Here is a 13,029-nt window from a genome sequence, read left to right on the forward strand (position 1 = left end):
AGTGTCTCTGGTGATTAGCCCCAGTGATGCTTACAGCAGGCCTCATCTCTAAGTCTTTTTCTTTCCAGTCTGACACCAAGACTACGTCTTATTGAGATCATGTTCTGTCGTCAGAACATGCAAGTACCTCCGGTCCCTTCTTCCACTACCTTTCTGCAAAACATTTTTTATTTCACCTTTATTTAACTAGGCAAGTCAGTTAAGAACAAATTGTTATTTACAATGACGGCCTACCCCGGCCAAACCCTAACCCGCACAACGCTGGGCCAATTGTGTGCCACCCTATGGGACTCCCAATCACAGCCGGTTGTGATACAGCCTGGAATCAAACCAGGGTCTGTAGTGACGCCTCTAGCACTGCAATGCAGTGCCTTAGACTGCTACCCCACTCGGGAGATTAATATAGAACTTATCTTATGCTAATTTGACTTCATTCATTATGTTTAATGAGGGCCTTATTAAAATGAACTGGTTTGAAAACATGTGCATCCCCAAAGGTGTGTGCTTCCTTTCAAGTCTCCTCAGACACCTTAGAGAGCGAGGGAGGGAGAAAGGTTGCATCCCAATAGCCTATATCCTCTATAGAGTGGACCCTATGGGCCCTGGTCAAACGTAGTGGAGAAGACGCGTTACGCCAGGAGCAAACTGAGCTGTAATGCTGTATTTAGAGAAACAGGAAAAACACAAACTGTCATTACTTGTGTCCCAACTCAACCCTGTGTCCCAACTCAATGGTCCCCTATAGGGGGATGCATCCTCTCTGTCATTACTTTTGCTGGAGAACACACTGCATAATGAATAGCATACATTCTCTGCAGATCTTCTCACACATACTGTATACATGTAGGGTACTTCTACCATACTGTATATGCTAATGACATGCTTCAAACTGGTTGATTAAGGAGGTATTGAGTTATTTTAGTCTGATGGACAATTAGATCTTGTCAAGGTGTTATGTCATGAGGTGTGTGTGTGTGTGCGTGTGTGTGTGTTGGTTTGATTTTGCTAGTCTGACTAAAGATAAATTATATTTTGGATGTTACCATAGGCTATTTGACGTTTAAACTGACAGAATTTGCAAAAAGATCAGACGCACTCAATATTTTAAAAGCAGAGCTGTTGTCCTTTAAATGTTGTGTCTTTAGAATTGGTTAAAAATAATAATAATAACATACCATACAAATCAGCTGTTTTCCTGAAATTGGATCTGTTTTTGTTGCTTGGTCAGGTTTTAGTCTGTTTTTGTTGCTTGGTCAGGTTTTAGTCTGCAGTTGACTGCCCTGTAAAGCTACAATACAGTCAGTCTGAGGGAGTTAGAAACAACAACCCAACACAAGCTGTCACGTTCTGACCTTAGTTCCTTTGTTTTGTCTTTTGTTTTAGTATGGTCAGGGCGTGAGTTGGGTGGGTTGTCTATGTTAGTTTGTCTATGATTTTCTATTTCTGTGTTTGGCCTGGAATGGTTCTCAATCAGAGGCAGCTGTCAATCGTTGTCCCTGATTGATAACCATATTTAGGGAGCCTGTTTTCCATTGGTTTTTTGTGGGTGGTTATTTTCAGTCTTTGTGTCTGCACCAGACAGAACTGTTTCGGTTGTTTCTTTGTTTGTTGTTCAGTTTTTTAATAAACTAAAAATGGACACTTGCTGCGCATTGGTCCTCACCTTCTTCTCAAGACAGCCGTTACACAAGCATGACTTTACACTGGGCAACCATAATGTCCTGCATTGTCCAAACACTATAATTTCTCTGACATGCTTACAAGTAATCCTATTTTTACATCCTTAATGAGAAATGAGGTCTGATTGTGTTGACAGTGCTGAGCCAGAGTTGTGGTTCCAGCTGTTTTAGGTTATATTGATGAGTTGGAGCAACAAGCAAACAGTGGGAAAATATACCAGCAAAACTAAACCCACTATAAATTCTTCCCTGGAAAGTGGTTACAATTCAGACATTTATTGTGATTGGGAACCAGTGGTCACTGAAATCTGGTCATTTAGAATTGGGGGACCAAAGGACAAGAACATGGATGTTTAATGCAGACATGCGTACACAAACCCACACGTCTTATGTACTCGACTGTACTGTGAGAGCATTTTATACTGTGTGTTTATTCACTGTGCTCTAGAAAGAAAATTGTCTTTAGGGAGTGGTGGAGGTTATGTTATAACAATATCAAATGGCACCCTATTCCCTACATAGTGCACTACTTTTGACCAGAGCCCTGTGTAGGGAATAGGGTGCTATTTGATAATGCAAGTCCTGTGTGCCCTAAATTAACCAGAAAGCACTGGCTTTCCCAGTTCATTTCTACTTAGGAAATAACTATTTTCACTGTTGTTTTTATAATTTAATCCTAGATCTAAACTATACTTATAATTAAATCAAAATGGGGTTGAAGTTAACTTGAAGTTTATTTTGACTTTTGTCATCAAACCCTTTTCTGTGGACGCAGTTTGACAGGTACGGAATGAAAAATTAGGCTTAGATTATATTGTCCATTGAAGTTCGGAAAATATCCTTCCAGACACAGTGAGAGAGACAGTGTGGGTCAGTCTGTTTAGAATAGGTTGTTCAACTCAGTGATTTGCCTGTTTTAACCTGTCTCCAGACCTGTTATTACTAAGAGGTCTCTGAAACAGTCAGAACACCATGTACTTTCAGAAGAGGCTCTTCTAACTATTAACCCACATTAGGGTTGACAGCTGTAATAAGGGTTGTCTTGGTTACCAGTCTGTAGAGGACATCAGTCTTCCAGTAGCTTCGGCCTGTAGCTACCTTCTGGTTTTCCTCAAGGATTCTAATCCATAGCTCAGACACACCGGTAGGATTGTCAAATATATGACAACAGTACTTAGCACCTCTGAACAGAGTGTCGGCAGTCAATCTCGTTTGTGTTCACACAGCAAAGACCTTGAAGTCGTCAGCCTCTCAGCCATGTTAAAATACTCCAAACCAGAAGGTGGCAGTAGCGTTGCACTAACTCAGCAGCTGTTTCATGGAAACTAATCCATTGTGATTGAATTATAATATCAATGCTAGCTACAGTGGTTAGCTAGCTTGGAGGAATTATTTAGTGTTGTGCTTTGCATCTGTGCACTTAGCTAGCTACCATCCCACAGCTTACAATGCAAATGTAGTGTACCTGACTCATGACATTTAACTGGATTTACAGAGAAAATGGCCTCTTTTTCCTTTTTGTTGTCACTCCTGTTTGCTCCCCCACGTGGGGGTTTGTGCCCTCTGATTGGCTCAAAGTCAAGTTGTTGGCCACTGACAAGCATTGCGATTCTACAAGTAGAATTACTAGGGCGGCAGGTAGCCTAGTGGTTAGAGCATTGGGCCAGTAACTGAACGGTTGCTGGATCAAATCCCTGAGCTGACAAGGTAAAAATCTGTCATTCTGCCCCTGAACATGGCAGTTAACCTACTGGTAAGCTGTTATTGTAAATAAGAATTTGTTCTTAACTGACTTGCCTAGTTAAATAAAAAATTGTATTTATATAGGTTTGATGCTACCGGGTTGCCATACAGCAGGTATCGCTTTTGAGAAAGAGAATAAACGGCCTCCCACTGTGATAAGTGAGATTCTGGTTTCATGCTTTTTTTATATATATAATATTTCTATTCACAATAGATGACAGATAAAATGTAAATATGTACATTTTTCCAGTGCTTCATGCTTAAGGGACTGTCACGAATATTACCGAGGGTGACTCCCCTTCTTGTTCGGGTGGCGCTCGGCGGTCGTCGTCGTCGGTCTACTAGCTATCATCGATCCGTTGTTCTGTGTTCCTTTGGTTTTGTCTGATTGGTATCACCTGTTTCTTGTTTGGTTGTTAGCGTGGGGTTATATATAGCTTGTTCAGCCCGCTTCTGTTTCGTGCGGGCTTGTTAGTCTGTTTTGTTGTTTGAGTGGTTTTTGTTTGATTTTGGGTTTCACGCTGTCCGTTTATATTTCTGATCATTTTGTTTTCCTACTTGTGTTCATGTTATGTTTCCGGGACATTAAAGCGTGTTTTTTCCCACATCTTTTGCTCTCTGCGCCTGACTCCACACCTCATCACTCATTTACCGTAACAGGGACTTTGTCCTAGCTACTAGACCTGGGTTTTTAGTGAAGCAAGTATTGTTGTACAGAAAATAGCATTAAATAAAATGCCAATTTTCTGTACAACAATATAGACCCTTCCCCTGGTTTCTAGAATAAGAGACCTCAGGCTAGCTTCTGGGGTAGATTAGACGAGGGTCTATGCTGAAGCAATTAGGATCAAATATTGTCGAGCAGAAAACACCATTCAAACAGAATTGCATTATTAAAGAGGAGACAGAGTAAAGCTGCTAGTCTACGCCCCATAGCCATTCCTTCCCCCTGGTCTCTACGTCTAGGAAACCATGTATTTAAGTTTCCTAATGGCTAAAGATACCCCAGCTTAACTCAGAAATGCGGAACCAACAGAGAGCTCTGTGTGTGTGTGTGTGTGGCAATGCTACTTGTATGATATCTAATCAATGGGACTGAGGGTTGTAGTGGTCTGGAGCTCATGCTGGACTCCTGGTACACTGACCTTTAGGTGGACAACCAGAGAGACCAGAGAGATGTGAACACATTTCCTTACGGCTGGCCGTCTGTCTGTAGAGTCAGGGAGGAGGGGACAGACCCCTGCTGGGCTTGGTGTAGCCACTCTGCCCCCTTAACCAGGGATAGGAATCAGAGGAGAGGAGAGGAAAGAGGAGAGAAGGGAAGAGAGGAGATGGGTGGAATCTAAGGATGTCAACATCGGTGAACTTTTCTTGTGCTCTGATATAAACCTCACGCTCTTCTCTTTCCTTCACTGCCTTTCCAGCTAATTGCCTCTTCTCATTAAACTATAATTATCCTGGAGGCGTGAATACACTTCCTCTTATTCCTCCTGACCCAGCTAAACTATGACACACACACCTAAACAAACACACACGTACACAAACACAGATCACAGTGGGAAACTGCAGGGATGAAAGAGAGACCCTTAATTGATTTGCATGTGTTTCCATGAGGCTGGGGCTGGTGTTGCTGTAAACACACACACACACACACACAGGCATTATTTAAGTGCCTCCAGTGTGTCTGGGCTGTGCTCTGTAATCAGTTGAGGATTAGTGTGGTGGTGTCAGCCCCTCCCCCCCTCTGCATCATTAGACCTTTATGAATCTGTGTGTGTGTGTGTTTGTTTCTTTGTTTGTGTTTGTTTGTGCGTGCGTGCATGCATGCATGCATGCGTGCTTGTGTTTGTGTGTGTGAGCGCGGCCACGCATCATTTCTAGGTTTTCCGGATAATGCTTTTGTTTGAATACCATCCATGATCTCTACAGGACAGAGATGCTTTGTCTTGGAAGATTATATTTATTATTATTATTACTATTATTAGTCTGTGCTGGTATATCTACTGTTTCTTCATATGCACAGCCCTACAGGTACTTTATACAGTCACACACACACACACCCTAACCTGACAGCGCTGCTCAGTCTAAGTGATGATAGACTGAGGCAAATGTGAGCAGGCGCCACACACCTCAGGAAGGCAGTAATTTACCTTCATTACCCTTATAAAAAATCCTGCTTAAAGGAGACAGATTCCACACGCCTAATTACACAGTGTTAATTACAACAATGTAATGACAGTCATTTACTAACCTGCAATCGGGCAAGTAATGCACTGCATAGGGAATAGGGTGCCATTTGGGACCCTGGTTGACTGACATAATTCTTATTGATTACCAATGTGATTGACTACCAAAGTGATGTTTAAGGTCATAGCGAGTTTCAACATGAGTAGAGAGACTCAGGGCTCCACAGAGCCAGAGCTGTGTCCTTTGACTGTGTTGAAGTGGTAACACAACACTTAAGTTGTTTCTCTGATCCACTTTTATCTTCCTGCCACCGACCGACGCCCAGAGACAAGTTATGATGACACATAGGCCTATACACACACACACATTAAGCTAATAGCAGAGAGGGAGGTACAGTTGTAGGACAGGGGCTCAAGCTCTAATATATCACTACAACCAGCTCCCTATCAGCAGCACTGGACTAGTCTGCAAGTAAGATAGCACAGGGCTGAACCTGGCAAAAACACTCCCATGATTGAAACCGGGCGTGGTCTGTGGATCTGTCTCCGTCCTTACGTTCGTACGTACAAGCTGAAACGAGTCAACTTCGACTCCTCCTTATGGCAGCTTTCTGTCATTGTTTCTGGCGGGTTCAGATACATAACAGCACAGGCTTTCAGCCACCCATGGATGCTGTGCATCATTTTCGTGATGTTGTCAGCCAACCTGCTGTCTATTTACTGCACTGAAAGAGTCTTTTTTCATTTTCACTTCTAAGGCAATGGGCTATTTTTCATCATTGATTCATGTCCTTCATTTGTTGAATGTAGCATATTATGTATTATATTAATTCTTAAAATATAAATAATATAATTAATTCTGGGAAAATGGGGTTAGGCAGGCCTAATCAACATATTTGGAGGAATAGCCTTCATTGAGGGAATGAAGCATGAACTAGTTATCAGATATTTTCCATCCACATCCTCCTTCTCACGCAGTTAACGGTAAATTAGCCTCGTTTTTACCCGGCCTAGTGTTTAGGGGGAGTGGAGTGTGTCCCGAGGGTCTCTTTAACCTCAAGACCCCCCAGGACCACACCCAAATCCCCCAAACTCACAGGCCAATCACAAGTCTCCTTCCGCCTCTACAGTTTTTTCATAGTTTTAATTGGTTGAAAGTCCCAATACTTTAAACAAGCGTTCTCGTGAGTTTAGAGTAGACACAGACTTCAGAGCTTGAGAAAGTGTTGTTGACTCCGCGGACAACAGTTGAGATGCGCATGTTGTTGTTTACTTGAAGCATGGATTCTCCAGTAGATTCGAAAGATGGCTTTTCAACCTACGAGGACACTCCTCCACGGAGGCAGTTTAAGGAGCGCAAAACACATTTATCACCTTTACCTTTCAGTGTGGAAGCGATCATGTTGGATAGGACTCATAGCGAAGGAGGGAGACGCGGCAGCGGTACGATAATCTCTCCCCTGGGGAATTACTCTATATCGGTGTCCAGACAGCCGTCTAGTCCAGAATACTTTATTCACAATTTTGACCCGTCTTCTTCGCCAGTTAAATCAGAGACGTCGGAACCAGGGGACTGTGCGTCATGGATATCACCGCGGTGCAGGTTGTCTCCAGCGCTCAGTAAGTGCTCAACCTTATACTGTAGAAGAGTTATTGAATAGCCTACGGCCTGGTATATTTTTGTCCCATGCTGATCTATCGGGAAATATCCGTTTTTTATGTTTTCTACTCTATTTTAAAGTTGTAGCCTATGTGGAAATAAGATCACTTTGAAATAGAATTGGAAAAGTCTTAGTGTGCAGTAGTTTTATACCATTCCATCTACAGATCAATATCATTCAATACACTGCATATCATCAGGGAGAAGGCTTAATTCATGTATTTGTGTATGTACACTAAGTATACCGAACATTAGGAACACATTCCTAATATTGAGTTGCACCCCCTCTTTTTGCCCCCCCCTCAGAACAGCCACAATTTGTCAGGCCATGGACTCGACAAGGTATAGAAAGCGTTCCACAGGGATGCTGGCCCATGTTGACAGCAATGCTTTTGTGTTGGCTGGATGTCATTTGGGTGGTGGACCATTCTTGAGCACACAGGAAAATGTTGAGCATGAAAAACTAGCAGCATTGCAGTTCTTGGCACAAGCCAGTGCACCTGGCACCTACTACCAGACCCTGTTCAAAGACACTTAAATCTTTTGTCTTGCCCTTTCACCCTCTGAATATCACACATACCCAACCATGTCCCAATTGTCTCCAGGCTTAAAAATCCTTCTTTAAACATGTCTCCTCCCCTTCATCTACACTGATTTGAAGTGGATTTAACAAGTGACATCAATAAGTGTTCATAGCTTTCAGCTCGTCAGTCTATGTCATGGAAAGAGCACGTGTTCTTAATGTTTGTACACTCAGTGTATTTTGATTAATGTTCTCTTTCTGTATATTAATGACATGTTTAGGCTATTGAGTGTTGACAAATACCACAAACACTCATTACGCCTTTACTGAAACATCCCTCTTTCCCTCCCTACTTCCTTTTCTCCCTCTCTCCCTCTTTCCTTCCCTACTTCCTTTTCTCCCTCTCTCCCTCCCTACTTCCCTCCCCCTCCCTCCCCCCCCTCCCCTCCCCCCTCCCCCCCCCCTCCCTCCCTCCCCCTCCCTCCCTCCAGACCAGGTCAATCCCTCCTTGAGGAAACACAAGACCAACAGGAAGCCCCGGACCCCATTCACCACCTCCCAGCTCCTGTCCCTGGAGAGGAAGTTCCATCATAAACAGTACCTGTCCATCGCTGAGCGGGCTGAGTTCTCCTCCTCCCTGTCCCTCTCAGAGACCCAGGTCAAGATCTGGTTCCAGAACCGACGGGCTAAAGCCAAGAGACTGCAGGAGGCAGATGTGGAAAAACTCAAGATTTCCGCTGCAGGTGTTGGATCCAAGTCGGGGTTCTATCCCCCGGGGTTCTCCTCGCTGCCGTTCCCCCTTTGTGTCAGTCTGGAGGGTCTGGGTGGGGGGGTCTCAGGGGTGTGCGGAGGACAGTGGTACCCCTTCAGACATACCACTCTGTTAACAACAGTACCACATCTGGGGGTGTACACCTCACCTGTAGGGTACGGACTCCTCCACCTGTCTTGAGATGTGTGTGTGTGTGTGTGTGTGTGTGTGTGTGTGTGTGTGCATGCATGCATGCGCGTGCGTGCGTGCGTGCGATGAACCTTACAACAAGATATTAAATCGTACCCTAACTCTCAGGGGTGCTTTGAATATAGTGTGCTGGACCTACTTTGATATATTCAAGAGATGTGGAAGTGTACATTGTTATATGGTACCTTGTGTTCCCTGGTTTGTCACGGAAGTGACTAGTGCATCAGAACACCCATAGTACAAGCATCATTGCAGGGTAATTGTTCATTTATTCTATAGCCCTGACCTCCTAACCTCCTGACCTGTGCTGTATTTGCCAAAGCTAGTTGGATCGTTCCCGAAGGATATTGATCTGGTTCTCCCGTTTGTCTGATCACTCCGTAAATGCCAGATTATCTCTATAACCGTATTATTGATGTCTCTGTTCCTGTCTTTGGGAAAGGTTATTTTTAGACTTTCATATTTGTGATATACATATAGGACAACATTTATTGCATAAATGTAATATAAGTAAGCAGTAAGAGTCAAAGGGGTGTGGTATATGGCCAATATACCATGGTTTAGGGTCATTCTTATGCACGATGCAACGCGGAGTGCCTGGACACAGCCCTTAGCCGTGGTATACTGGCCATATATCACAAATCCCTGAGGTTCCTTATTGCTATTATAAACTGGTTACCAATGTAATTAGTTAAAATAAATGTAAAAAGCAGTAAAAATAAATATTTTGTCATACCCATGGTTTAATGTCTGATATACCACGGCTGTCAGCCAATCAGGATTCAGGGCTCGAACCACCCAGTTTACAATATATATTTTATGAAGTGTATCTACAAGTGTAAATAGTTTGTGGTCTGATGTTGAATATAAATATTGTTATTTGCTGAGTATCTAGTCTTTTGATTTGTTGTCACCTTCTCTTCTTATAGTTACAGTGTGTATTTTAGTCATGATTATGCTTCTACGTCTGGTAAATACAAAGAATGAATTGCTTAAATTCGACAGAATTTCATATGCAAGTGTATTGTTTAATCATGTATTGATGTGATTGTTTGATCCGACCTTTAACTTTGTATATGGAGCTTTAAAACGTGTAATATAGGCTAATTCACCTCTGATTCTGAGTCCGGACACAGTGGACGGATAAGAATAACATTTTAATACCATGTGTAGATGAAGTCTGAAAATGTGGGCACAATCAGAATATGGACGAGAGCAGAACAAAGGACGCATGTCAGGGCCAGGTGTAAATTAGGCTTAAGCTTTAGTGGGGGAGGTAGATTTAACCAGCTAGGTTAGTTAATAGCTATATATATTAAACCAGTTAGGTCAACCAATAGCTATATATATTAAACTGTAATATTATATTATACTGTAATAATGTTTGGGAACTTTGAAGTCGGCCCCTCCCCCTCAAGCTGACGTCTTAGAAGAAATGAGCCATGTCATTACACGAGGAACCATAACACATTAGACCAATCATCTGGTATTTAACCCCTAATCCCTTTAATGTCCTTAAACTGAAGAATGTGTAGCTAAATGCTCAGGGTCTTACTGAACCGCCCTGGGTTGTATTCGTAAATGCAAACCGTAGAGAAATGCTTTGCAACAGAAAACAAACCTTTCTTATTGGAAAAGTTCAGGTAGTCCCTCCCTGTTTCAGCCTGTTTACTTCCATTTGTTGCCAAGTGAATACGACCCAGGTTATTGCTAAAGCAGTATGAATGTCTTTGGAAGCCTGTTGCCAGATCTGTATGTGCTTAACCGCAGTCTGACTAGAGGAGTTGGTTTAAAGTAAAAACAGATCTGGGGTCAGGTTGTGTGTTTGAGTCTGGGTGTGTGTGGGGTCAACTGGGTGCCAAGGTAAAGTGGTGCTTTTATCCTGGGACTCATATTTTCATCGCCCAATTGACTTTAAACACATAATTATATTCACAAGAAAATTGCACATTTTCTGCAAATAACACTTCTCACATTGACTTGATTGTTGGCATGTGTTCCATATCTCCTCGCAGCACAGAGACTCAGCTCTATCCATTGAGTTTGACTGTCCATCCACAAACTGTAGACCTTTCATTAACTTTCTCTCTCGCTCTTCCTGAACTCTGTAACTGTGCTAAATGCCGAGCTCTATTTCAATCAAGCCCATTTCTAGTTGCGCTTATCCTCTGATTCTGAGTCCAATGCTGTGTGAAATGATGTGTGTGTTTAGTGATAAGAAGTTGAGGGATATTATATGAGTGGGTTGATTCTCATTTCCTTACTTAGCAGTCTACTGGCACACACACACACACACACACACACACACACACACACACACACACACACATTCCCACTGTATGGTACACTGACTAACTGATAGAACTGGAATATATAGTGAAATTATGTTTTGTTTGAAAATGATAAGAACGTGAGAACGTACATTTCTGTCTACATTTGGTGTCCTGCAGTATTACCAACATCCACTAGATGTAGAAATATCCCATTTTTGTAGTTGGTTCAGCACAGTAAGCCCCCGACTAGGCTCTCTCTGTATGTCTTACTGTACAAGCTCATCTCCCTTGTCGGTTATCTTTGAAATAAAATTGAAGACCACATTTTAGTGTGTGTGTGTGTGTGTGTGTGTGTGTGTGTGTGTGTGTGTGTGTGTGTGCGTCATCAGAAGGATGCCAGGGGCAATGGACCATGTGATTCAGCTCGGCTAGCACAGTCACAGCTGACTGACACAGTCTGACATGTCACACACATACACAGTCTCTGTCCTGTGCTACCGCAACCCAGTAGACCATGCCCAGACAGAACCCCTCGGTTATTACTGCATTGTCGGAACTAGAAGCACAAGCATTTCGCTACACTCGCATTAACATCTGCTAACCATGTGTATGTGACAAATAAAATACAATTTGATTTGATTTGATAGATGAGACCAACAGCCTCTGGGTATAGGGGTATGTACATAGGGTATTGAGGCATGTACATAGGGTATAGGGGTGTATACAAAGGCTATAGGGGTGTATGCATAGGGTATAGGGGCATGTACGTAGGGGATAGGGGTGTATACATTGGATATAGGGGCGTGTACGTAGGGTATCGGGGTGTTTCCGTAGGTTATAGGGCGTGTACGTTGGGTACAGGGGCGTGTGTACATGGGGTATAGGGGCATGTACATAGGGTATAGGGTGTCATTTGGGACACATCCTCTGCTTTCTAGTCATGCTGGAGAACACAGACCTGGTTTTCTGCTTCAAAATCCTCTGACTGATATCAAATCTGTCACAAAATCCTGAAAATACTCTGACTGACATCAAATCTGTTTCAAAATCCTCAAATGGAGAGTAGGACCAGGGACCTCATAAAACAGTGCGGAGGATTCCCGTATGTACAAAAATATTCTGATTTATAACACAGTGCGCACGCACGTCTCACGACGGTTACTCTTTATAAATCACAATCAACTCGAAATTTGGTGCACGTGAGCGAACGTCTTGTCGCACCATTTTAAGCCCATAAATAGGCAGTGAAACGCCCTCAATTCATATTTATCCATACTGGACTGCATATTATGAGGTTTCTGTGTTTTACATTATAGCCATGACCATATATATGATTGAATATTATCTGCTGTTGGCTTGTGTGGATGTATGTATGTGTTATGCAACATAGCTGACTTGAAACATTGTTAACAGTTTCAGGGCCATGGGCCTTTCTCATGATGGAAAAATACAGAATAACATGAAGACAGGAACTGTTCAATGAGTTGGGGGGCACATTCAGAGCGGGGTGTTGCGAGAACAAGCGGTCTTTTGTTAGATAACAGGAGCCAGGTGCTAGATAACGGTATCGAGCATGAGCGCATGGATGTTCTTCACAGCAACAGTTACATCTATCAACAGAAGCGCCTGAGCGCCTGCAATAGGCTGAGCAAGCGCAGTCTCTACTCTGAGCTACTCGGAAGCCAGAACTACTACTGTCATCAGGGTATATTATAATATCTTTGTCAGGAACAGGTCAGTTCTCTGTTTTGCCCTGCGAGGTGGGACAGAGAGCCCGTATATACGAAAATTGCATTTACCACTTATTGCTTAGCTAATAAAAAATACATAGTATACAATCGGTGACTCATTGTCATATTTATCCTGATACCAGATTCGAATTGACGCAATTCTAACAATATCCCGCCAGAAAGGCTAAAGAAATTTCACCCAGTGTGAGATGGAAGTTGTTGGAGCAAAAAAACATTTGTTTGGTGGACACAGTGTGGGCATTACAAATGCCTA

General features: G+C 42.8%; 1 protein-coding gene across 1 annotated transcript; it reads left to right on the forward strand.

Annotated features, from left to right (window-relative positions):
- Window positions 1–6,791: 6,791 nt before the first annotated feature.
- On the forward strand, window positions 6,792–11,349 carry LOC115118554 (homeobox protein MSX-2-like). Its single transcript, XM_029647193.2, has 2 exons — window positions 6,792–7,228; window positions 8,283–11,349. The coding sequence occupies exons 1-2, from the start codon at window positions 6,889–6,891 to the stop codon at window positions 8,741–8,743; spliced, it is 801 nt and encodes a 266-aa protein (XP_029503053.1). The 5' UTR covers window positions 6,792–6,888; the 3' UTR covers window positions 8,744–11,349.
- The last annotated feature ends 1,680 nt before the right edge of the window (window positions 11,350–13,029 follow it).

This window comes from Oncorhynchus nerka, linkage group LG6 (assembly GCF_034236695.1).
Source record: "Oncorhynchus nerka isolate Pitt River linkage group LG6, Oner_Uvic_2.0, whole genome shotgun sequence".
Lineage (NCBI taxonomy): Eukaryota > Metazoa > Chordata > Actinopteri > Salmoniformes > Salmonidae > Oncorhynchus > Oncorhynchus nerka.

Bases quoted from the DNA above. Each gene is read 5' to 3' on its own strand.
- LOC115118554 (XM_029647193.2), top strand. From the start codon at position 6,889: ATGGATTCTCCAGTAGATTCGAAAGATGGCTTTTCAACCTACGAGGAC. The intron at 7,229-8,282 runs GTAAGTGCTCAA...CCCTCCCTCCAG, and splicing joins CAGGTTGTCTCCAGCGCTCA to ACCAGGTCAATCCCTCCTTG.